The following is a 26,550-nucleotide window of genomic DNA, read 5'->3' as shown; positions in this document are numbered from 1 at the left end:
CCTGAAAGAGGATTGCCTGCTTATTTTGACTGACAACCTCTGTTCAGACTGGTGTATACAGTGGGGGAAAAAAAAGCGTTCATGTACCTAGACTCATTGATTTATCCCTCCATGTTCATGTACCTAGACTCATTGATTTATCCCTCCATGGGAAGTCAACCTATAATGTTTCTATCAGTTTTGTTCAGCAGAGGGATGAAAATACATTATGCTGAGGAGATCAATAATGTCTTCATTGAAGTTTCAGCCATTGCCTCTGAGGTTCTAGGTATTTGGGGTGGAAAAAAGTATTTCAAATTGCTGAGAGCCAAGTAATTATCTCCAAAATTACTGAAAATATCTAGAGAAACAAGAAGTGGTAGGCTCTCTCTTCCCAGTTGTTTCTCTTTCTGCCAATTCAGGGATGTGACTCCCACTGTTCTTGTCACAAGGGCTCTTTTATATACTTCAGAGACATCACTAAATCCAAGCAAAATCAACCATTAATAATGCAAGAGGTTTGAAGGAAAAGAAAACGTTAGACAACACAAAACAGAATATAAATGATTACTTCTGTTACAGTCTCTTCTGTGTGCACCTCTGTGGAAAGTTTTTAACAGAGGTTATATCTTTGTGTGTGGGCCTGCATTTAACAGGACATTTTCTCTATGTAAGTTAAGACCAAAGTATTATTTTCCAAAATTGAGTCCAGTCTTAGTGTATCATAGATACACTAAAACTGTTTATATATTAGCAAAATAATTTTAGGGGCAGGTAAGTCCTGTTTGGTTTGTTAAGGATAACGGTTTATGAATGATCAATGCAAGTAGTCTTAACTAAATCCTCTGAAATCAAAGTATTTAAACATTTTTAAAAAAGCCATTTAAGGAGTTGCCTTAATACAGGCCAACTAATTATTAAGAATTTTAAATCCCATTATATTTTTGTTTACCAATATTCAGCCTGTTTCCTTACCAAGAATACAAAGTGGTAATTAATAGGAGAAGCTACCAATGTGTTACAATAAAATTTCAATATTCCAATAAAATCATTTCACAAGGTTTTAAAATCTAATCCCTTGGCAGTTCTCTAACTATTTTCATATTGTATTGAAAATTGAAGTCTTGATGATGTCAACTGGACTGGAAGGTTGCTTTTTGCTACTGCTGTGTGGCTGTTCTTTGCCTTTTTAGCTGTCTGTGGCAGTTTGTGCTCAAAGGTGAACAGGATGAGTTGTGTTGAGTGCTGTTGAAGTTGAGAAGGTAGCAGAGTGCTGCTGCAGGATCACTCCAGAGTTTTTGTACTCTTTTCCTTCCTACTTTCATGAAGTAATAGGAAAACACCTCTTCCAATCTTGTCGAGATTTAAAATTGGATGCTGTCATCCTTTCATTGGTTCAGTGCTGTTGTGGGTTAGTTATCTTGACATCATTGTCTTCTGAATACGCAGTCTACTTAATAAATAATAAAGATGCATGGGGTCCCTGGCTCCCTTTGTCTTCTTGTAACATGAAGCTTTGGTTTTGTCAGTCCATGGATTCCCTACTTAGCTCTTTCTTGCAGTGTTTTGTGGAACTTGGGTCTTAACAACAGGGTTCACATCTCTTAGCTTTTCCTTTCTGTATATAGACTAGCTCACTTTTATTTAATGAAATCATCAACTTACATTATGTTCTTACTCAATTGACGTGCCGGAATTAGTGCAGGTTTCAATCAAATTAATGGTGCGTATCTTCATATTTGCAGCTTCTTTTTGATTTCCTTGCATTCAAAAATGATATCAGCTTCTGGAAGAAAAAGAAAAGCATGACTGGAATGTCTACAAAAGCAGGTATGGCACATATGAGGTAAAGAGGGTGTGTATTGATCTTGTTATTTACTCATATATTAGAGCACATGAATATCTGACGTGCTTTAGGAGATGTGGCAAAATGAAAACCGTTTTTGTATGATTATCGTGCAGTGATTTAATCAGTATTCAGTTATTTAGCAGAAAACTTTAGACAGGCAGGTTCTAATCTTGATGCATTAGGCACAGTGATAATGCTTACCCTGCTGCGGAGATCAATTTTTATTGGGTACATCATTCCACATCTCTGATTAGGTTGGTTGTTATGAGAAAGGAATTAAAATTGTTGTATTTGAGATATGCAAGTTGTCATTTTGTTCTTGTGCGAAAATCTTCGTCTATTCTTTGTTAGAACTGGAAGTGTTCTCTGACATGTGCACACAGTTTACTGCGCTTGAGTTTTACGTGATACTACACATTCACAATGATGATCCAGTTGTGACTGGTTGGATCACAGAAACCCCTTTTGGAACTGCCACCTGATGTGCCTAGACTACCTCTGAGCCCGTTTTCCCTGCCAGCTTGGGACTTCGGTACTGTGCCTGTTTGAGCCAGACATGCTTGCCTGCTGCAAACACAGATCAAGTCTCAACCATGTCCCCCACAAGCTACAGGCTTAACTGAAAACAGTTTAAGAAGCGCTCCTGTCTCCAGCACTCAGGTACCCAGGTCCCAATGGGGTCCAACCCCCAAATAAATCTGTTTTACTCTGTATAAACTTGCAGGGTAAACTCATAAATTGTTCTCCCTCTAACACCGATAGAGAGATATGCACAGCTGTTTGACCCCCCCTCTCCCCCCAGGTATTAATTCTTACTCTGGGTTGAAGTAAAAAGTGATATTAAATACAAAAAGTTGGATTTAAGTGGTTCCAAGTAATAACAGATAGAAAAAGTAAATTACCAAACAAAATAAAAAAAAACATGCAAGTCTAAGCCTAATGCAGCAGGAAACTACATGTAGGTAAATCTCACCCTCAGATGTTCAAATAAGCTTCTTTGACAGACTACCTTTCCTCTAGTCTGGGTCCAGCAATCACTCACACCCCTGTAGTTACTGTCCTTTGTTCCAGTTTCTTTCAAGCATCCTTTCGGGTGGAGAGGCTCTCTCTTGAGCCAGCTGAGGACAAAATGGGGAGGTTTCCAAGAGGCTTCTATAGTCTCTCTCGTGGGTGGAAAGCCCTCTCTCCTCCTGGGTAGAATTACATAGGATATCAGGGTTGGAAGGGACCTCAGGAGGTCATCTAGTGCAACCCCCTGCTCAAAGCAGGACCAATCTCCAATTAAATCATCCCAGCCAGGTCTTTGTCAAGCCTGACCTTAAAAACTTCTAAGGAAGGAGATTCCACCACCTCCCTAGGTAACGCATTCCAGTGTTTCACCACCCTCCTAGTGAAAAAGTTTTTCCTAATGTCCAACCTAAACCTCCCCCACTGCAACTTGAAACCATTACTCCTTGTCCTGTCCTCTTCTACCACTGGAAATAGTCTAGAAGATGGAGTTTTGGAGTCACATGGGCAAGTCACGTGTCCATGCATGCCTTTTTTTTTTTTTTTTTTTTCAGGCCAACACCATTGTCCACATGCTAGTTTGAATGTTCCCAGGAAAGCAGAGATGTGGATTGGCATCTATCAAAGTCCATCGTTAGCCAAGTACTCCCAATTACTTGAATAACCCCTTCACACTATGTTGACCAGATTTGCCTTAGGTGTTTCCTACAGCAAACACTTTAAATACAAGCATAGAGCCAACCCTCAACTTCAGATATAAAAATGATACATGCATATAACTAGGATGAATACATGTAGAAGAACATAACCTTTGCAAAGATATATTGTAGGGCATATCTCACCACCGCAGCACCTCCTACTGTTCAGTCCAGGAATTAGCTCAGTTCATGCAGAGCACTCTCTCCTGGTGGTGTCCCGTCCGTCTCTCACCCTCGGTTGGCATCTTGACCTGCTTTGCTCCCAGCTCATAGCGTCCTCTTCAGGACACTGCCCTCCAGCAGTGCCCACTGCTCTGGTATCACCACCTTCTGGGGATTTGGTGTTATCAGCAGTCCGCCATCTGCACCTGATGTAGTGGCCGGCTGCAGCCTCAGAGTCTAGTCCCTTTGTCGCAGAGGCCAGCCACAGCCTGGATCAGGCCATGCTTCCCCTTCAGCCCTATGCACCTGCCTGGCCCTTGGTAGCTAGGCCTGCAGCCTGGGGTTTTCCTTGGCCAGAGCTCCCCAGCTCCTTCTGCCCTTCCCCAGCACTGCTCTGTCCAAGGTGCTACCTTTCAGCTCAGAAGCCAGTCCTGCTCCCTTGACCACCAGGGAGAGACTACCCTGCCCTTTGCTAGACAGCCTTTATGTAGGGCTTAGGCTGGGCCTAATTGGCTACCTCTTCCCCTGCCCTGATTGGCTCTCCCCGGGCCTTCTCTGCTTGGCTGCTGCGGGTCTGCGCAGCCTCTCTGGCCTGGTTCAGCCCTTCTTCTCAGGGAATGGGGCACTGCCCCACCACAGTAGCATAAAACATATTCCAGTTATGTCATATTTACACTCATAAGCATATTTCTATAAAGAATTATGGGGTGCAACGTCACACTAATGAATTTCAAGGATTAGAGTTGCAGGTTAACGTGAGAATATTTGCTAGCTGCTACCTGTATACGTGCGTAAAACCAAAGTGGAAGGATTCTGAGTGACACTGCATAGTTTTGGTTTCTTGGTACTAAAGTAATGCAGTTTTCAAAGTGTCTTCTCTGTTCCAGCATCTCTGTAGTTAGACAGAATGGTTGGGCGTTTAAAGATGTACGTTTTAAATACTACTTACAGTTACACTATTTGAAGGAAATTAGAACCGGAAGACATGAGAATCCTCTTGGAAAAATTTCTTTTCCCAGGAGGAAAGAAGGAATGTCTGTGCTGTGTTTAGCATTTAAATGGTACTGCACTTATTATTTGGCACTCAAATGTTCTTGAAAAGCACTCATATCTGTTTGCTTAGCATTTTTATTTAAAAAGAAAAGGAGTACTTGTGGCACCTTAGAGACTAACCAATTTATTTGAGCATGAGCTTTCGTGAGCTACAGCTCACTTCATCAGATACATACCGTGGAAACTGCAGCAGACTTTATATATACACAGAGAATATGAAACAATACCTCCTCCCACCCCACTGTCCTGCTGGTAATAGCTTATCTAAAGTAATCGTCAGGTTAGGCCATTTCCAGCACAAATCCAGGTTTTCTCACCCTCCACCCCCCCACACAAATTCACTCTCCTGCTGGTGATAGCCCATCCAAGGTGACAACTCTTTACACAATGTGCATGATAATGAAGTTAGGCCATTTCCTGCACAAATCCAGGTTCTCTCACTCCCTCTGGATTTGTGCAGGAAATGGCCTAACTTCATTATCATGCACATTGTGTAAAGAGTTGTCACCTTGGATGGGCTATCACCAGCAGGAGAGTGAATTTGTGTGGGGGGGTGGAGGGTGAGAAAACCTGGATTTGTGCTGGAAATGGCCTAACCTGACGATTACTTTAGATAAGCTATTACCAGCAGGACAGTGGGGTGGGAGGAGGTATTGTTTCATATTCTCTGTGTATATATAAAGTCTGCTGCAGTTTCCACGGTATGTATCTGATGAAGTGAGCTGTAGCTCACGAAAGCTCATGCTCAAATAAATTGGTTAGTCTCTAAGGTGCCACAAGTACTCCTTTTCTTTTTGCGAATACAGACTAACACGGCTGTTACTCTGAAACCTGTCATTTTTATTTAGTGTCCAGTTCTTTTCCTTATGCCTTTCCCCTCTTCTCTAATATAAAAATCATCGGGCAGGAAATGGTGCTATATATAATTGCAAAGTTTAACAGAACCTGAGAAATTACAAACATGCTAAGTGTCTTATTTTATCAAATACCATCAAATGCATTTTGTTCAAGGATTTCATGGCAGTTTTCACAGGCTAAATTTTGAAATGTTCATTTGCTAGGAAGTTTTATTGTCTGAGGTTTTCTTCTTAACAAGAATCACAACCATATATTTAATACTATCTTAAAGTACTGCTGATACATTGTTGTATTGCAACCAATATTCCATTATAGAAATAATTTTCTTATTACAAGTTTTTGATTCAAGAATATTTCACTCCTTATGCTTTTTTTTTTTTTTTTTTCTACTTTGCTTACTCTGAATCCCACTGATCAGGTTCTTAGTTCTCAACAAATTCTTGCTATTTAAAATCATAATTCTATTGTGACATCACTTCTCCTATAATCTTCTGTAGTCTCACAAGAAGCTTTATTTGGGGAAGCAGCTCCTATAGCTTGTTGTCATTCTTCTTCCTATCTTTATCTTACAATAGTTTAACTGTAACATTCTTTCACCAGGTATCACTTATTCCTTTAATCTGTAAATTATACTAACACTCATTTCTGTTTTCTTATCCAGTGCTTTGGCGATGCTTCAGTACCGTGGTAATATTTCTTTTCCTTTTGGATGAACAAACAAGCTTATTGGTGCTAATTCCAGCAGGTGTTGGTGCAGTGATTGAGGTGAGTTCATAAAGCTCTGAAGTCTGCTTATGTCTGAATATAGGTTTATTGCTGACCTTGCTGCTATTTACATCTACAGTACTATGGGAATGATGTTAAACTGTTCATTTTATTTATATATAGATTCATAGATACTAAGGTCAGAAGGGATCATTATGATCATCTAGTCTGACATCCTGCACAATGCAGGCCACAGAATTTTACCCACCCACTCCTGCGAAAAACCTCTCACCTATGTCTGAGCTATTGAAGTCCTCAAATCCTGGTTTAAAGATTTCAAGGAGCAGAGAATCCTCCAGCAAGTGACCAGTGCCCCATGCTACAGAGGAAGGCGAAAAACCTCCAAGGCCTCTTCCAATCTGCCCTGGAGGAAAATTCCTTCCCGACCCCAAATATGGCAATCAGCTAAACCCTGAGCATATGGGCAAGATTCACCAGCCAGATACTACAGAAAAATTCTTTCCTGGGTAACTCAGATCCCACCCCATCTAATATCCCATCACAGGCCATTGGGCCTATTTACATGAATATTTAATTACCAAAACCATGTTATCCCATCATACCATCTCCTCCATAAACTTATTGAGTTTAATCTTAAAGCCAGATAGATCTTTTGCCCCCACTGCTTCCCTTGGAAGGCTATTCCAAAATTTCACTCCTCTGATGGTTAGAAACCTTGTCTAATTTCAAGTCTAAACTTCCTGGTGGCCAGTTTATATCCATTTGTTCTTGTGTCCACATTGGTACTGAGCTTAAATAATTCCTCTCCCTCTCCGGTATTTATCCCTCTGATATATTTATAGAGAGCAATCATATCTCCCCATAACCTTCTTTTAGTTAGGCTAAACAAGCCAAGCTCCTTGAGTCGCCTTTCATAAGACAAGTTTTCCATTCCTCGGATCATCCTAGGAGCCCTTCGCTGTACCTGTTCCAGTTTGAATTCATCCTTCTTAAACATGGGAGACCAGAACTGCACCCAGTATTCCAGGTGAGGTCTCACCAGTGCCTTGTATAACGGTACTAAAACCTCCTTATCCCTACTGGAAATACCTCTCCTGATGCATCCCAAGACCGCATTAGCTTTTTTCACAGCCATATCACATTGGCGGCTCATAGTCATCCTATGATCAACCAATACTCCAAGGTCCTTCTCCTCCTCCGTTACTTCTAATTGCTGCGTCCCCAGCTTATGACTAAAATTCTTGTTATTAATCCCTAAATGCATGACCTTACACTTCTCACTATTAAATTTCATCCTATTACTATTACTCCAGTTTGCAAGGTCATCCAGATCCTCCTGTATGATATCCCTGTCCTTCTCTAAATTGGCAATACCTCCCAGCTTTGTATCATCCACAGACTTTATTAGCACACTCCCACTTTTTGTGCCGAGGTCAGTAATAACAAGATTAAATAAGATTGGTCCCAAAACTGATCCTTGAGGAATTCCACTGGTCACCTCCCTCCAGCCTAACAGTTCACCTTTCAGTATGACCCGTTGTAGTCTCTCCTTTAACCAATTCCTTATCCACCTTTCAATTTTCATATTGATCCCCATCTTTTCCAATTTAACGAATAATTCCCCACGTGGCACGGTATCAAACGCCTTACTGAAATCTAGGTAAATTAGATCCACTGCGTTTCCTTTGTCTAAAAAATCTGTTACTTTTTCAAAGAAGGAGATCAGGTTGGTTTGGCACGATCTACCTTTTGTAAAACCATGTTGTATTTTGTCCCATTTACCATTGACTTCAATGTCCTTAACTACCTTCTCCTTCAAAATCTTTTCCAAGACCTTGCATACTACAGATGTCAAACTAACAGGCCTATAATTACCCGGATCACTTTTTTTCCCTTTCTTAAAAATAGGAACTATGTTAGCAATTTTCCAATCATATGGTACAACCCCTGAGTTTACAGATTCATTAAAAATTCTTGCTAATGGGCTTGCAATTTCATGTGCCAATTCCTTTAATATTCTTGGATGAAGATTATCTGGGCCCCCCGATTTAATCCCATTAAGCTGTTCGAGTTTCGCTTCTACCTCAGATATGGTAATATCTACCTCCATATCCTCAGTCCCATTTGTCATGCTACCATTATCCCTAAGAGCCTCTTTAGCCTTATTAAAGACGGAGACAAAGTATTTGTTTAAATATTGGGCCATGCCTAGATTATCCTTGACCTCCACTCCATCCTCAGTGTTTAGTGGTCCCACTTCCTCTTTCTTTGTTTTCTTCTTATTTATATGGCTATAGAACCTTTTACTATTGGTTTTAATTCCCTTTGCAAGGTGCAACTCTACTTGACTTTTAGCCTGTCTCACTTTATCCCTACATGTTCTGACCTCAATAAGGTAGCTTTCCTTGCTGATCCCTCCCATCTTCCACTCTCTGTATGCTTTCTGCTTTTTCTTAATCACTTCTCTGAGATGCTTGCTCATCCAGCTTGGTCCACAACTCCTGCCTATGATTTTTTTCCCCTTTCTTGGGATGCAGGCTTCTGATAGCTTCTGCAGCTTTGATTTAAAATAATCCCAGGCCTCCTCTACCTTTAGATCCATAAATTCTTCAGTCCAATCCACTTCCCTAACTAATTTCCTTAATTTTTGAAAGTCAGCCCTTTTGAAATCAGAAACCCTAGCTGCAGATTTATTTTTGTTAATCCTTCTGTTCAGTTTGAACTGAATTAGCTTATGATCACTTGAGCCAAGATTATCCCGTACAACTATTTCTTCTATGAGGTCCTCACTACTCACCAAAAATTAAATCTAAAATGGCATCCCCTCTAGTGAGTTCAGCAACTACTTGATGAAGGAATCCATCAGCTATCACATCTAGGAAAATCTGAGCCCTATTATTATTACTAGCACTCGTCCTCCAGTCTATATCTGGAAAGTTAAAGTCTCCCATGATCTGTTTTTACATATAGAGATATACACACATACACATGTGCTCACTGTGTGTATGTACTTGTGTGTATCTTTCTATATGTAAAAATAGTCACTGTCAGCTTAAATTTAAGTGAACTAATTTAGAACAATTCCAGTTTAGATAGAATACACGTTAAATAACTTATCCTGAATAATTTCTGTTTAACGTGTTCTCTTCAAGGAACTCTAATCATAGAGGGTAAACAGTAAAACTGTACATATAAAAAGTGCTGTAAAATACACAAAATAAACAAAGTAGAAAATTTTTTTTTTACCAATTTTGCAGTTCCTGTAATCTTGGAGTATTATTTCTAATTAGAAGTACAAGATTTCAAATGTGACTTTTGATTTGGAGTCCGTTAAGGTTGCAAAAAACACACACACAGGTTAGGATTCTAACAAACATTAACTAGGGAGGAGCTCACGGTTCATCTGTTTAATTGTTAAAGGTTTAACTTCATTATATGGATGTGTCTGTGTTTTCCAAAATTACCACATTTACTCTTGGAATTCTGAACTAACTTTCTGAGAATGTTCAAGTAAACCCAGTAATTAGTTTAAAAATGGGTCCTTTAAGAAATTTATCATTGGGTCCTGACTGTCATTTGCTCTCACTAGAGCTTGTCAAAATTTTCTGACTGAACAGCTTTCTGTCTGTGTTGATTTTGTTAAAACATTCAACAAACAAGGCACACTGTATACGGTGGGTTTGCCAGCCTGCCTGGCTGGCAAACAGAGATGAAGTCCAAGAGAGCCTGCCATACAGGGAGCCAGGAATTCCAGGGACTATATTTCAAAATTTCAGTCCAGCAAAAATTTAGAGTTCGACTTTTTACCCTATTCAGAACAAACAAAACTGTAAAAACTCAAATATGTTCACAGGATAGAAACTGCGTCTTGGCTAGCTCTAGTTATGTCTCAGGATCCAATTTTCTACTGATATTTGTGTAAATATTCAATTTTAAGAAATTAGTCAGTATGAAAAGTAGGATTGCCAGAACTGACTTTCAGACTTCCTGTTTAAAAATGTATGAAGAAAAACTAAACAAAAACTACAAAGAAAATTCAGAAGGCATAAAAAGTTAGACTGTGTGAAGTTTCATAATGTTAGGGCACTACTTATGAACACCATAATTTATGACCCGTTTTTAAGTCTATTGTACCATGCAATCCAAATTAAGGAACGGCTTTCACAATACTTATTTAAAATCCTTAGCTGAGGTTTTTATTACCTTGAAAGCTACAGTAAACAGGCAATGAGTGCCAGGGGGTTTATTTGTACTTTTCAGTTAAATGCTGATACCTTTATTAACCTTTATTCATTGACTTTAGTGGGACTACTGAAGGAGTAAGGTACTGTTCTTCAAGTGATGCTCTCTATATGTCAAGGGTGGCCAAACTGTGGCTCTTCCACAGTTAAAGTAGCTCACATTCTCCACCTACCAGTCTGTGGGGGAGGGAAGAGTGTGTGGCTTTTCCACCTCCCAGCCTGTGGCGGGGGGTGGCTTCTCCACCTCCCAGCCTGTGGTGGAGCTAGGGGCTTCTGCCAGAAATGACTGGTGCCTGCTGAGAGTGGGGGGCACAATTTACAGGTTTGCTCCCCCAACAGCTTGAATCATGCCCTCCAGGCACACCCCCCCCTTACCCTCAGTGGCCTCTCCCTTGAACTCTCAGGTGGTAGCTCCTTATGGAGAGGCAACAACAAAGACCTGGGAGCTGCAGGGAGGGGCTGCTGCTTTAGCTCTGTGGGGAGAAGCAGCAGCAAAAGGAGTAGCTCTCCTTGCAGCTCCTTGCTCTTTTTCATTGTCTCTCCCCACGGCCGCAGCTCCAAGCTTGCCGGCTCCAGCAACTGCCATGCAGGGAGGGGGCCTGGTGGCACCATGTGACTGAGCAGGGCCAACAAACCCTGGGAAAAATCTGGGCGGGGGCCACCCGATGTGCCCCCGCCACGTGTCACCTCCGGACTTTCTGCCCAGTGGGGAGGGCCATCTCAGGGGTTTCAGCCCTGTGGGGCATGCCTACCTGGGCTCAGGGCTTCAGGCCTGTCGGGTGCACCTGCTGGAGCTTCAGCAGGAGCAGGGCTGAAGGCCCGAGACCTAGCAGGTGCCTACCGTGGGGCTGAAGATCTGAGTCCTGGCAGGCACCTCGTGTGAGGCTGAAGGCCCAAGCCCTAGCAGGTGCACCCTGACTCTCGAACTTATGAAGATTGTCTTATGCATCTCAGATGGTCAGTAAGTTTGGCCACGCCAAACTATATGTATTCCAAACGTGGGTGTGCATGCGTGCTATGTGTCGGAGCCAGAAAATTTCTGTAGCAGTGTCCATTAACCTGCATGAGCAATGTCCGTAGCCACAGGGTCAGGCAAAGTTATATGAGGCTGTGCGGAGTGACGCCCTCTCAGTTTCCTCGTACCATCGAATGGTTGAAGTCAGAATCCCTCTTCCTCTGCGATTGTAGTTTTGGGTAACAAAGCCCTTTCTTTCATTTGTAGTTAGTCTTCTTTTGTTTTTCTCTTTACTTCGCTGTGCGTAGTTCTGAATGTAGTGTAGTCAGATTTCTGTTTCCTTCCCCAGGGACTATGCCCCATGTTCCAGGGTTCAAAAACTATACATCATGCCCCCTCTCGTTCTCAGTGAGTGATGAGCACCAATGCTGTCTCTGCTGTCTTGGGGAGACTCATCTTGCTGCGAGATCTGTCTCTCCTTCCATCTGCAGACTCCTAAAGTGTGCCAACTTTGCCTCCACAAATTTTTTATGGAGGATGCGTTCCAGCTGCCTGCTCCGTCCAACCCCAGAGTGGCGGAACCATCAGTGCAGCGCCCTTCACTGGTGGTGAGTGCTCCTCCTAGCACGTCCCATGCCCCAGGTCCGGCAGTACCAGCAGTCTAGGATAAGCCCAAGCTTGAGAGCCAGAAGTAGTTGCATGGGCATCGGAGCAGGTCCCCTTTGCAAGCTGCCTCCAAGCACAGCGCTCCCTCCCTAAACTGCCCCAGGTCGGTTGAGCTAAGCTTTCTTTTTCTGAGGGTAAGGTGAAGAAAGGAGGACCTGATGGCCCCACCACCTGCCATAGCAGCTACCTGACTGGATCTGTCCCTAGGGTGCGCACCACCTGTTCCCTCTGCATCTCAGCATCCATCAGTCTGTTCATTGCTGCACACACCACCTCGCTCTTTGACTTCTCACAGGGACATTTCCCAGACCTTGGGACAATGTGAGCCCCTTCTCCAGTCAGCACATCTCTAACTGCCATACCCTCATTCTTCGCTGCTCACTGCACACGAACCTCCCGCTCCAAAAGAGGCACTGCTACGGCTCCAGGAGGGGTGCTTTAAGCCTACGCATTCCGGCCCACCAGTACTGACTGCTCCACCACTCCCAAAGGCTTATACCACTCATGCTCTTGCCTCCTGACAAACAGAAGCTGTGGACCTGGGTGTACCCCTGGAGGAGGTTGCAGGATCAGCACCATCAATTGGTGGACATCCTGCAACGACGAGGGCCATTCGGGTGGCACTGCCTGTTCACAAGGCTATCCTGCAACCTGTGAGAGCGGTCTGGCACACGCCAGCTTCCTGAGCCCCCACACTGAAATGGACAGTATACTGGTACTTTGTCCTAGCTAAGAAGGCAGATTTCCTATTTTCCCACCCAGCTCCCAATTCTGTTGTGGTGCATGCAGTGACAGAATGCGTCTGCCAGCACACCCATAAATCCACACTCCAAAGCGGATGGGCAAGTGCCTGGACCTTTGGGGCAGGAAGGTCTACTCGGCAGCATTGCAATTTTGTATTGCCAACTACCAGGCTCTGCTGGCGAAGTATGATTTCCACAATTACGCCAAGCTTGTAGCGTTCCTGGACGACCTGCCACAGGGCAAGCAACAACACTTCCATGCCCTTCTGGAAGAAGGCTGCCGACAGCTAAGTTGAGCCTCGAAGTGGCCATGGATGCTGCAGGTATGTACTCTCGCTCTCTCGCAACTGGGGTCATTATGTCAAGACTCGTGGCTGCAGTCCTCCTTTTTCCCCTGAGAGGTCCAGAACACGATCCAGGACCTCCCCTTCAATGAGGACGAGCTGTTCTCGGCAAAGACAGACTAGTCCCTTCGCTCTCTGAAGGACTCGAGGGTAACACTTCAGTCCCTCGGTATGTATACCCCGGCACCCCGTCATAAACAGCAGTGCCAACCCTTCTGCCCCAGTTCATATGTGACTTATCAGTCCTCCTATCTTCGAAATCAGGAACCCCCGAGGAAGTGTCAGTGGTACCAGCGACCTCGGGTCTCTCCATGGTGACCTCTTCCATCCTGCCCAGACACCAACCCAAGGTCCAGTTTTGATGCGCAAGTTGAGAGCTGCAAACCCTCCCCCAATCACCGTGCCCAACTCCCCTTGTCTTCTTTGGGGTCCATCTTGCCGTGGTTACCCACAACTGGGGTAGGAGTGTTACAGATCATTGGGTACTAGAGATTGTCCAGGACAGTTACTCTAGAATTTCTCTCTTTTCCCCCGCATGAGGGACCTCCCCGAATGCCTGCTGGGGGTCTCTCCCATCGCAACCTCCTACAGCACAAGGTAGACACCCTCCTTGCGAGGGGCACCATAGAACCGGTGCCCAGCCCCTTCATCACCTGGGGATTCTACTCCTCCATACTTGCTCATCCCTAAGAAGGATGGCAAGCTCTGCCCCATACTCAATTTCTACGTTCTCAACACCTTGATCAGGAGGACGAAGTTCAAGATGGTGACACTCACAGTGGTTATCCCCTTCCTTGCCCAGGGAGCGTGGTTTACAGCTTTCGACATGAAGGGTGCATACTTTCACATCGACATCTGTTCAGTACATCACAAACTTCTCCGCTTTCACATAGGCTACCACCATTACCTGTTCCAAGTTCTCCCCTTTGGCATCATGATGGCCCCACAGGTTTTCACAAAGGTATTTGTGGTTGTGGCAGCCCCGATGAGACGTCTGGTGTACGCCATGTATCCTTACCTGGATGACTGGCTCCTGGTCACACCCTTTCATGCCATGATTATGTCCGCAGTTCACACTCTCCGCTCTCTCCTTACCACTCTTGGTGTCTGTATCAACCAGAAGTTGGTGCTTATCCTGAGACAGACTATCAATTTCATCACGACGCATCAGGATTGCATAATGGCACATTCCTTTGTCACCACTGTCATAGCCACTTACACCGCAACCCATGCACCACAGTACGTTGTTGGCTCTGCCTTTTCAGGCACATGGCGGCCTGCACCTATGTGACACTGCATTCCCACTTGCACATGCGCTGTCTACAGCTGTGGCTCCTGTTGTTCTTCAGACCCCATTGGGATCACCCCAATACACAATGATCGTCCTACAGTTGGTTCTGGCCTCCCTCACCTGGTGGACTGACCCTTCTGATGTGCTTATTGGCTTCCCCTTCTCCACCCCTGTTCCGACTGCCACTCTGACGACAGGCGCCTCCCTCTCTGGTTGGGGCGTTCATCTGCACCAGCGCATCACCCAGGGGGTTCGGACACAGTCCAAGGCCCGCATGCTCATAAACGTCCTGGAGCTGAGGGCGGTGCACTTGGCCTGCCATGCATTCCTGCCGCTCATCCGTGCCTGTTATGTTCAGCTCCTCTCCGACAACACGACAGCGGTCACCTACATCAACAGATGGGCAACAAGTCCTGTCGTTCTGCTCGGAGTCCATCCACCTCTGGAACCAGTGTCTCCGCCACCATATTATCCTCCCCCTGGCGCACCTCCCGGGGGCACAAAACTCCCTGGCCGATGGGTTTAGCAGGACCTGGTACCTCAATCATGAGTGGGCGCTCCACAACCCCACTCTCCGTTCCATCTGCCATACCTGAGGCACCTCTCACTGGGACCTTTTCACTACACGAGACAATCACAAGTTCCCTCTTTACTGCTCCCAGGGAGCCCAGGGGCTCGACTCTCAAGGCGATGCTCTTGTGCCCTGGCAGGGAGAACCTCGTTACACCTTTCCCCCATTCCTCTCCTTCCCCAGATCCTCTGCAACATCTACCAGGACCAGGCCATAGTCATACTGATAATCCCATTCTAGTCCTGCCAGCTTTTGTTTGTGGACCTCCTCAGGCTCTGTGCCTGCCCCCCTCTCCATCGCCACACGATCCCAGACCACCTCACTCAGGACCAAGGCAGATTCTGCCATCCCAGTCCTGGCTCCCTTTGCCTCATGGCCTGGTTTTTGGTTTGGGCTCCTGTGTAGACAATGCTTGTTTGCCGCTGGTGCAGCACATCCTTACACGCAGTAGGCGGACCCCCACAAGAGTTTGCTATATCGCAAAATGGAAATGTTTCACCTCCTGGGCTCAGCGCCACCACTTCCCCCTCGAGGCCATCTCCATCCCTAGCATCCTGGAATACCTCCTAGAACTTAAGACCTCAGTCGTTAACTTTAGCTCTGTCCGGGTGCACCTGACAGCATTGAGAGCCTTCCTCACCCCTGTGGACGGCCACTCGGTCTTTACACACTCCACCACCACCCGCTTCTTCTGCTTAACAGCTTCCTGCCAGTGTGCAAGCAGCCCCCCCTCCTCCCCCCCGACCTCAATCTTATCCTCTCCACCCTCACCAGACCCCGTTCAAGCCTCTGGCCGCATCCTCCCTCTTCCACCTCTCCATGGAAGTCATCTTCCTCGTGGCTATCACTTCTGCTCGGCAGAACAGCAAACTGGTGGCCATGATGGGCAATCTCCTCCCCCCAACCCCCAATACAGTTTTCCATAAAGACAAGGTTTCCTTGCGCCTCCACCCCAGATTCCTCCTGAAGGTAGTCTTGGAGTTTCACCTCAACCTGTTGATTCACCTTCCGGTCTTCTGTCCTAAGCCGCACGCCACTCCTGCAGACAGGACCCTGCATTTCTTAGATGTCTACCATGTGCTGGCGTTCTATCTTGACAGAACCTCCACCATTCATGCCTCCCCACATCTCTGTAGACAGATCCATGGGCCAAGTCCTGCCCTCCCAACGCATCTCAAGTGGGTCTCTGCATGCATCCACGTATGGTATATGCCGCCCAGCACAATTACAGTGCACTCAACATGGGCACAGGTGGCAACATCTGTCTTCCTGGCAGATGTCTTCTGGCATGACATCTGCTGAGTGGCAACGTGGCATTCTGTGCATACCTTCACTACCCATTACGCAGTCAGCCAGAGGGCGGCAGACGCAGCTGTGGGCCATGTTGTCCTCCAGACTGCAATGCCTCTTGCATCCTCGCACACGCCTCTGCGCTTATCACTGCTTGATACTCACCCACATTTGGAATACATATAGGGACCATCACTTGAAGAAGAAGAAGAGGCTGTTACTTATCTGTAACTGAAGGTTATTCAAGATGTGTTGTCCCTATTTGTATTCCAATACCTGCCCTCTGTCCCGTCTGCTGTGTGCCGCACTGCTCAGCAGTAAGAGGGTGACTGAGAGGGTGTCACCCCACACAGCCTCATGTAACCTCACCTGGACCACGTGGCTACATACGTGTGGGTCGATGAATACTGATGCAGAAATCTTCTGACACATGGCGTGCATGCACACCCACAATGGAGTACAGATTGGGACCACACATCTCGAAGAACCTCCAGGAGGTAGGTAACCTCTTTTTCAAGTCTAAGAACTAGATTTTGATATCCTTAGTCGTGATTAATAAGTTGTTCTTGATCTATAAGCATTGTATTTTTGTAACTTGAACCACAGCTCTGGAAAGTGAAGAAAGCGCTGAAAATGACAGTTAAATGGAGAAGCATGAGGCCAACAATCCAGGTAAGTACCTTTGCTCTTTCAGAATGACTAGAGCTATTGAGCTCTCTGCTCCTTCAGAGGTTAGTGAACAGCTTACTTTAAAATAAAATTCAAATCAACAAAATATGAAGATGTATAGATGTATGTAAAATGTATAGAAGTATACAAATGGTGCTGTGTTCATCCATTTGTATAATATGATTCAATTAAAAAGTTGCAGAAGTAGCTGCAGAAGACCACAAATCAGTCTTCCATTATTACTGCTGGAGGATAGAAATGTTATTTGCTACTGAATTGAGACGATTAAGACATCTTCTGCAAAACAGAGTTCTTCAAGTGCCAGTCCCTGTGTGTGTAACACTATGGCGTATGCATGCACTTCATGTGCCTGAGACCAGAGAATTCTTGCAAGCAGTGTCAATTGGCCTATGTCTGCACCCTTGGTCTCCTCACACACCATGGGTAAATGGGGTGGTATGGACTAACTGCCTATCCAGTTCCTTTTTACCACTGCATGGCCTAGTTTGTAATTTCCAGTATCTGGAGCCCTTCTTTCTGTCGTCTTTGTCTTCAAATCTGTAAATATTTCAGTTTTATAGTTATTTTTACTGTAGCGTATTTAGTGTTAGCAATTTTAAAGTATACTTAGTAACAGGTATAATCCCCGTCTCAGTGAACCGTTTAGCTTCCCTAGTATAGGATTTAGATTATGCCTAGGACACCAGACTTCAAAAATTGTCTCCTGTCCCTGATCCTTCTCAGTCAGTGATGCTTCCACTAGGTGCAGTATCTGTCAGTTGGGGAGATCCAAGTCCCACCTGGATCCTGCAGGCACAAGAACTCTGGCTTAAGAAGCAACTCAGGAAGAAAGCAATGAGGTCCCAGTTGGACCCTGCCCCCGTACATCTGCCAGAGTTCTAGAAGAGTGCACCTTTTAGCATAAGATCTGATACAGAAGCGGGAAACAGTAAAGTCAGGGACCCTTCATTGGGTTTCTACCATGAGAGTAAGGACTGTTGTCATAAGCAGAAGAGCAGAGCCCACTGACAATGCAACCTCAATGTGTTATGTGAACAAGCCAGGAGGAGCCCGCTCCCTAGCTTTGTCAGCAAGCAATAAAGGTTTGGCAATTGTGCATCATGGAAAACCTCATTTACACACCTGCTTACTTGCCCAGGTGCTCAGAATCACTTGGCCAGTGACCTCAGCAGGAACTTCTCTCAGAATCATGAGCGATTTCTGAAGAGCGATGTGCTGAGGTCCATTTTCAAGGACTGAGGCATTCTGACAGTGGACTTATTTTCAGTGAAAGACAACAAATGCAGTCTATTTTGCTCTCACGCGGGTCTCCGTCTAAGGCTCATTAACTGATGCTTTCCATTTGAATTGGGGATCAGTCCTTGTGTATGCCTTCCCCCCCGATACCCCTCAAGCGATTCTCAGACTGAAATTGGATCATACTAACTCAGTGGTTCCCAAACTTTGGCAGCCCGCGAACCCCTTTAGTAATTTTGTAATTGTGAAATCTCGTGAACCGCCTCCTAAAAATGAATATTTCCAGGGATTTAAGTTTAAATTTCCTCAGTGTGATGGATGAGCTTGCTTTGCTATGCGTAGCTCTTGGAAGTCCGGAACCACTGGAGAAAGATGAAGTCTCAGGTCTGGTTCAGCATCAAGTCTGTTTCTATATTTGGTTTTCAGATGTGCATATGAGGAAAACGCTTTCTCGCATAAGTATTGTGACAAAGTTCCTTCTCTACCTCGGTGGGTCTTGCTCTTATTGGCGAATTTGCTCACCTCAGAGATTCACAGCAGCCCTCAGTTTGGCCGTTTTCATGAACCCACAGTCCAGGTCAACTCCTCCTGTGTCTGACCAGGAGTTGGGAGGTTTGGGGGGAACTTGGGCCTGCCCTCTACTCCTGGTTCCAGCCCAGGGCCCTGTGGAATGCAGCTGTCTTGGCTGCAGGTGTTTTAATCAGCCTGTCTTAATTATTTCCAGAAAGTTCCTGATTGTTCTGGAACCTTCCCTGTTGGGAAACGGAACGTCCTTTGCTTGCTCCTCAGCTATCTGCTTTCTATTCTTTCCTAAAGCCCCCTGGCCTGGATTTTTCTTACTTTTTGAACCTGCCTTAGTCCCCCCCGGACCGGGCCAGACACTTTTTTTTGCTTTGTTTTGATTCTTTGTTTTTTTTCTTCTTGCCGTCTACGTGCTGGTCGGCCCTCAGCTTGCCGCCAGCACCCGCTCCCCCCACGCCTGCTTTCGGGGGTAGCTATTTGCCTCAGCTAAGCCCCCCGGAGGAGGGGGGGGGAAGATTGCCGATTTTGCTGTCCAGAGGGGGGAGTGGAAACCCCCAGACCCAGCCGTTTTGCTGGCAGCTCGGACTTTCATTCTCAGCATGCCGGAAGCCTTGGAACACAGCCAACACAGCTGGAGAAGAAGATTTCAGAAGACAGGAGAAATAATCCGGGGAAGCTATAAATCATCGTGAAGGGGGCTGTAAGACTGAGTAATTTTCTGAATTATACTCTCGTGGGGGGGAGTTGGACTGTGGTTACTTGCTTTTGTGGTGGCACAGGGGGTGTGGCGCGGAGCCCCCCCCGATCCATCGGTGTCCCTAACCCCCCCACCATTACTACAACTGTCACGGCCCCCCCGCCATCCGTCCCTGCTGGCAACCTGCCATCTCCCTTCGGATCCAGCTGTTCGCTTTGAACTTTGCCTTGCGGACCGGACATAACAGCCAACCAACCGAGACTCTTTGGACAAACGTGTGTGGGTCTGCACCCCCCCCCCACCCACGGATTGCTTATCCCACAGCTTGCCCCTATTACTGGACCCCGATTTTGTTCCCCCCACCCCCAGTCCAACCCCCTCGGCATTCCCCGCCCGGGCCTGCAGCCCAGCGGGGAGGAGCGGTTATTTTGCTTTCCCCTCCCTCCTCCTTCTGGTGTCTCCCCATCTCTCCCTGCTCACAATGGTGGGGAACGAGAGGGGCGAGGCCCCTTTAACAAAATCAGTTGTCCCTCCCCCACCACCTCCCCGCCCGACCCCCAAGGTCCCCCCCCACCACTATTGTTAAGATACTTGCCACACACACACACACACACCCCACGCTGGGGCACCGGCAGCAGGAGGCACCGGGGTGATCACTGCTGCTGCTGTGCCCACCGCCCCCCCAGATTCTAGGAAACCCCCCCCAGCTGGCCGGAAGGGCCAGGGCGGGATGAAAGGAAAGGGCCCCGCTAAAACCACTAAGCCCTCCATGGCAGGGGCTGCCCCCACCGCTGTGGCCTCGTCATCAACCGTGGCGCCCCTCCCTGCGTTTCCCTCCACCAGCTCTGCGACTGTCCCTCCCCCGGCCCCCAGGACGTATGCCCGGGCGGTGACGGGCTCCCCCCTGCCTGCCGCCTCGTCATCTCGCCCCCCCCCGCCTCCGCTACCATCACCAGCGGCCGGGGCCCTTTCCCCGCCTTGACCAGGAGGCACGGTGTTCGTTGCCTCCTGGTGCCCGCCTCGCCTCACGTGGAGACATACGTGCAGGCGTTGGCGAAGGTGGTAGGACCCACGGCTATTGTGGCAGCCTCCAAGATGTATGGGAAGGTCGTTTTTTTCTTAGCTTGGGAGGCTGCCGCCCAGGAGGCGGTGGAGAGGCGCCTGGCGGTAGGGGGGGTGTTTGTCCCCCTAGAGCCGCTAGAAGACCTGGGCGTTCGCCTCGTCCTCACCTCCGTTCCTCCCTTCTTACCCAATGTTGCCCTGTTACCCGCTCTCTACACTCTGGGGAAACTTGTCTCTGTCATCAGCCCTCTCCCGTTGGGCTGCAAGGACCCCACCCTCCGTCACATCCTTTCGTTCTGCCGGCAAGTGCAGCTTCTACCGCCGGCAGGGGCACGTGACAGAGAGGTGCTCGAGGGGTCTTTCCTAGTCCCCTACCAGGGAGCCTGCTATCGGGTCTTTTACTCCACCGGAGAGGCCCAGTGCTACCTCTGCCGCTCAGCGGGGCATGTCCGCAGAGACTGCCCTTTGATCCGGGGGGGGAGGGGCACCCGAAACCCCCGAGACCCAGCGGGACATTGGCCCCGTCGCTGCCGACACCCCTGGCTGCCTGGCACCTGAAACCAACCCTCCTCCTCCTCGACCCATCGCTGCTCCCGTCCGGGCCCAAGAGATACCTTCCCTACAACGCCCGGGCGAGCAAGGATTTTCTGGACAAAACTCAGGATAGGCTTCTAGGGGCACAAAGCTCTAAAGATATAGAGCAGGTTGCACAGAGGAGCCAAGAGGCCAGTGAAGAAGCTTGGCAACAAGTGACCTCCAGAAGAGGTAAGTGGAATGTTCGGGTTCCAGTAACACAGACACAGGTAACTAACCGCTTTCATGTTCTCTCCGCAGGTACCGTTGCAGAGAGTGGACCAGATGATATGTCTGGGGCGAGAAAGCAGAAGGAGACTCCGCTGGTTGAAAGGCATGAGATGCGATGTCCTGAGGTTGGGGGTTCCACGACCACCACTCCCAAGAGGAGAAGGCGGGTGGTGGTGGTCGGGGACTCTCTCCTCCGGGGGACTGAGTCATCTATCTGCCGCCCTGACCGGGAAAACCGAGAAGTCTGCTGCTTGCCGGGGGCTAAGATTTGCGATGTGACGGAGAGACTGCCGAGACTCATCAAGCCCTCAGATCGCTACCCCTTCCTGCTTCTCCATGTGGGCACCAATGATACTGCCAAGAATGACCTTGAGCGGATCACTGCGGACTACGTGGCTCTGGGAAGAAGGATAAAGGAGTTGGAGGCGCAAGTGGTGTTCTCGTCCATCCTCCCCGTGGAAGGAAAAGGCCTGGGTAGGGACCGTCGAATCGTGGAAGTCAACGAATGGCTACTCAGGTGGTGTCGGAGAGAAGGATTTGGATTCTTTCACCATGGGATCGTGTTCCATGAAGGAGGAGTGCTGGGCAGAGACGGGCTCCATCTTACGAAGAGAGGGAAGAGCATCTTTGCCAGCAGGCTGGCTAACCTAGTGAGGAGGGCTTTAAACTAGGTTCACCGGGGGAAGGAGACCAAAGCCCTGAGGTAAGTGGGAAAGCGGGATACCGGGAGGAAGCACAGGCAGAAATGTCTGTGAGGGGAGGGCTCCTGCCTCATACTGGGAATGAGGGGCGATCAACAGGTTATCTCAAGTGCTTATATACGAATGCACAAAGCCTTGGAAACAAGCAGGGAGAACTGGAGGTCCTGGTGATGTCAAGGAACTATGATGTGATTGGAATCACAGAGACTTGGTGGGATAACTCACATGACTGGAATACTGTCATGGATGGTTATAAACTGTTCAGGAAGGACAGGCAGGGCAGAAAAGGTGGGGGAGTAGCACTGTATGTAAGGGAGCAGTATGACTGCTCAGAGCTCCGGTACGAAACTGTAGAAAAACCTGAGTGTCTCTGGATTAAGTTTAGAAGTGCGTGCAACAAGAGTGATGTAGTGGTGGGAGTCTGCTATAGACCACCGGACCAGGGGGATGAGGTAGATGAGGCTTTCTTCCGGCAGCTCACGGAAGCGACTAGATCGCATGCCCTGATTCTCATGGGTGACTTTAATTTTCCTGATATCTGCTGGGAGAGCAATACTGCGGTGCATAGACAATCCAGGAAGTTTTTGGAAAGCGTAGGGGACAATTTCCTGGCGCAAGAGCTAGAGGAGCCAACTAGGGGGGGCGCTTTTCTTGACCTGCTGCTCACAAACCGGGTAGAATTAGTGGGGGAAGCAAAAGTGGATGGGAATCTGGGAGGCAGTGACCATGAGTTGGTTGAGTTCAGGATCCTGACGCAGGGAAGAAAGGTAAGCAGCAGGATACGGACCCTGGACTTCAGGAAAGCAGACTTCGACTCCCTCAGGGAACGGATGGCCAGGATCCCCTGGAGGACTAACTTGAAGGGGAAAGGAGTCCAGGAGAGCTGGCTGTATTTCAAGGAATCCCTGTTGAGGTTACAGGGACAAACCATCCCAATGAGTCAAAAGAATAGTAAATATGGCAGGCGACCAGCTTGGCTTAATGGTGAAATCCTAGCGGATCTTAAACATAAAAAAGAAGCTTACAAGAAGTGGAAGGTTGGACATATGACCAGGGAAGAGTATAAAAATATCGCTCGGGCATGTAGGAATGAAATCAGGAGGGCCAAATCGCACCTGGAGCTGCAGCTAGCGAGAGATGTCAAGAGTAGCAAGAAGGGTTTTTTCAGGTATGTTGGCAACAAGAAGAAAGCCAAGGAAAGTGTGGGCCCCTTACTGAATGAGGGAGGCAACCTAGTGACAGAGGATGTGGAAAAAGCTAATGTACTCAATGCTTTTTTTGCCTCTGTTTTCACTAACAAGGTCAGCTCCCAGACTGTTGCGCTGGGCATCACAAAATGGGGAAGAGATGGCCAGCCCTCTGTGGAGATAGAGGTGGTTCGGGACTGTTTAGAAAAGCTGGACGTGCACAAGTCCATGGGGCCGGATGAGTTGCATCCGAGAGTGCTGAAGGAATTGGCGGCTGTGATTGCAGAGCCATTGGCCATTATCTTTGAAAACTCGTGGCGAACCGGGGAAGTCCCGGATGACTGGAAAAAGGCTAATGTAGTGCCAATCTTTAAAAAAGGGAAGGAGGAGGATCCTGGGAACTACAGGCCAGTCAGCCTCACCTCAGTCCCTGGAAAAATCATGGAGCAGGTCCTCAAAGAATCAATCTGATGCACTTGCATGAGAGGAAAGTGATCAGGAACAGCCAGCATGGATTCACCAAGGGAAGGTCATGTCTGACTAATCTAATCGCCTTTTATGATGAGATTACTGGTTCTGTGGATGAAGGGAAAGCAGTGGATGTATTGTTTCTTGACTTTAGCAAAGCTTTTGACACGGTCTCCCACAGTATTCTTGTCAGCAAGTTAAGGAAGTATGGGCTGGATGAATGCACTATAAGGTGGGTAGAAAGCTGGCTAGATTGTCGGGCTCAACGGGTAGTGATCAATGGCTCCATGTCTAGTTGGCAGCCGGTATCAAGTGGAGTGCCCCAAGGGTCAGTCCTGGGGCCGGTTTTGTTCAATATCTTCATAAATGATCTGGAGGATGGTGTGGATTGCACTCTCAGCAAATTTGCGGATGACACTAAACTGGGAGGAGTGGTAGATACGCTGGAGGGGAGGGATAGGATACAGAAGGACCTAGACAAATTGGAGGATTGGGCCAAAAGAAATCTGATGAGGTTCAATAAGGATAAGTGCAGGGTCCTGCACTTAGGATGGAAGAATCCAATGCACCGCTACAGACTAGGGACCGAATGGCTAGGCAGCAGTTCTGCGGAAAAGGACCTAGGGGTGACAGTGGACGAGAAGCTGGATATGAGTCAGCAGTGTGCCCTTGTTGCCAAGAAGGCCAATGGCATTTTGGGATGTATAAGTAGGGGCATAGCGAGCAGATCAAGGGACGTGATCGTTCCCCTCTATTCGACATTGGTGAGGCCTCATCTGGAGTACTGTGTCCAGTTTTGGGCCCCACACTACAAGAAGGATGTGGATAAATTGGAGAGAGTCCAGCGAAGGGCAACAAAAATGATTAGGGGTCTAGAACACATGACTTATGAGGAGAGGCTGAGGGAGCTGGGATTGTTTAGCCTGCAGAAGAGAAGAATGAGGGGGGATTTGATAGCTGCTTTCAACTACCTGAAAGGGGGTTCCAAAGAGGATGGCTCTAGACTGTTCTCAATGGTAGCAGATGACAGAACGAGGAGTAATGGTCTCAAGTTGCAGTGGGGGAGGTTTAGATTGGATATTAGGAAAAGCTTTTTCACTAAGAGGGTGGTGAAACACTGGAATGCGTTACCTAGGGAGGTGGCAGAATCTCCTTCCTTAGAGGTTTTTAAGGTCAGGCTTGACAAAGCCCTGGCTGGGATGATTTAACTGGGAATTGGTCCTGCTTCGAGCAGGGGGTTGGACTAGATGACCTTCAGGGGTCCCTTCCAACCCTGATATTCTATGATTCTATGATTACCAATCCAGCAGAGCCTATGGAGGAGGGTGTGGCAAGGATATTACCGGGTATAGGAGAGAGCCCGCCCCAAGGAGAAACCCCCGCCTCTCATGCTGCCTCACCGGTACCCCCCCGAACCCCTGAACCGTCGCCTCCGCCCCCCGACACGACCCCTGCTAACCAACCCCCAGATGACGCTATGGAGGGCTGGACCCTAGTTCAGGGGAAGCGAGGCAAGCGGAAGGCTCGAGCTCCGCTGCATCCATCCGACGCGGAAGCCCCCCGGAAGACCAGGAAAGGAGGCACTGATATCGAGCCTCCTGCCATGGCCACGAGTGAGATCCATCCGCTGGTGTCGGGAGGGGAAGACAGACTGACATTGGAGGGCAGAATCCACTCTCCACGGGAGACCCTCCCCTCCAAGACTCCTGAGGACGCCCCTTCTGCCTGGATACCATCCGAACCCCCCACGGAGCCCGAGGTGACTGTTGAGGCGGGCCCTAGAGGAGAGGCCCCCGGGGCAGCAGGAGCTGGCCTCTCCCCCGTGTATGCGGAGATTGAGGCCCTAGATTTGACCCCGGTCACCCAGGGAGAGGATGATGTACTGCCGGCTGGCCTCAAGCTGGGCAGCCTTACCCCAGTCTCCCTTTCCCCATGCTCCCTCCCCCTAATTGCCTTTCCGGGCGAGCACCCTGCAGAAGGTGGTCCACCACCTGATGCCATGGCCTCTAAGACCACCATGGAGCCAGTGCCTAGCATTATTGGGAGCCCCCTCCCTTACCCCTTAACCCTTGACTCTGCTCAGGAGGCACTTTCCTTTAGCTGCTTGCCTCCTGAACCCCAGAGCCTTACCCCTGCCCCCACCCCTGTCCCTGCCCAAGTCCCCTCCTCCTGCAATGCTAATGCCGCCCCTGGGGTTATTTCCTTCCCGCCTTTCGCAGATTCCCCCCAGGGAGCAGTCTTTGCACTTTCTATCCGCGACCCATTAGGAGTGGCAATTTTTCCCCTGCCATCCCCCTCCACCCCAAGGCGTGAAATGAATTTAATAACCCCAGCCTGTCAGACGCCCTGTCGGTGGTCTGCACCCTGTTTACCCGCCTTAGCGGACCACGAGACTGTATTAAGAGTCCCACCAGGGAACACCCCGGAAATTGTAACCCCATCCCCCCATGAGCTGCGGCATGCACTATGGAAGTTCCTAGAACACACCCGTGGCGCCCGCAATAGGGTACAGCTGGCTCTTCAGCTATGGGGGGACTTTGACCAAATCCTCCAGGCCACAAGGGCCCTTATAAAGGAGGGCAGGGGGCAAGGAAGGCGCGGTGCTGCGGCCTACGAGCGAGCCCGCTGCTTCCGACACGATCTGCTCATCCACGGGATGGGTCACAGCTTGCTGCGCAACCCGCCGGGGGCCTTGAACACCCCCGCCAACAAGAAACCCCCACCCACCCCAGGCCTCCGCATGACGCCT

General features: G+C 48.0%; 1 protein-coding gene across 3 annotated transcripts in view; it reads left to right on the top strand.

Moving 5' to 3' along the window:
* CLPTM1L (CLPTM1 like) overlaps positions 1-26,550 on the top strand; it is a 127,793-nt gene that overhangs the window by 59,130 nt on the left and 42,113 nt on the right. For 2 of the 3 annotated variants that reach the window (XM_077810836.1, XM_077810835.1), the window contains exons 8-10: positions 1,725-1,809; positions 6,269-6,372; positions 17,041-17,106. In XM_077810836.1, the coding sequence (XP_077666962.1) occupies positions 1,725-1,809; positions 6,269-6,372; positions 17,041-17,106 (255 nt within the window). The remainder of the gene's footprint in view (positions 1-1,724; positions 1,810-6,268; positions 6,373-17,040; positions 17,107-26,550) is intronic. The other variant, XM_077810838.1, reaches the window with a different exon arrangement.

The sequence above is a fragment of the Eretmochelys imbricata genome, chromosome 2 (genome assembly GCF_965152235.1).
Source record: "Eretmochelys imbricata isolate rEreImb1 chromosome 2, rEreImb1.hap1, whole genome shotgun sequence".
NCBI lineage: Eukaryota > Metazoa > Chordata > Testudines > Cheloniidae > Eretmochelys > Eretmochelys imbricata.
Note: the sequence above shows the minus strand (reverse complement) of the source record. Positions and strands in the feature narration are given on the sequence as shown.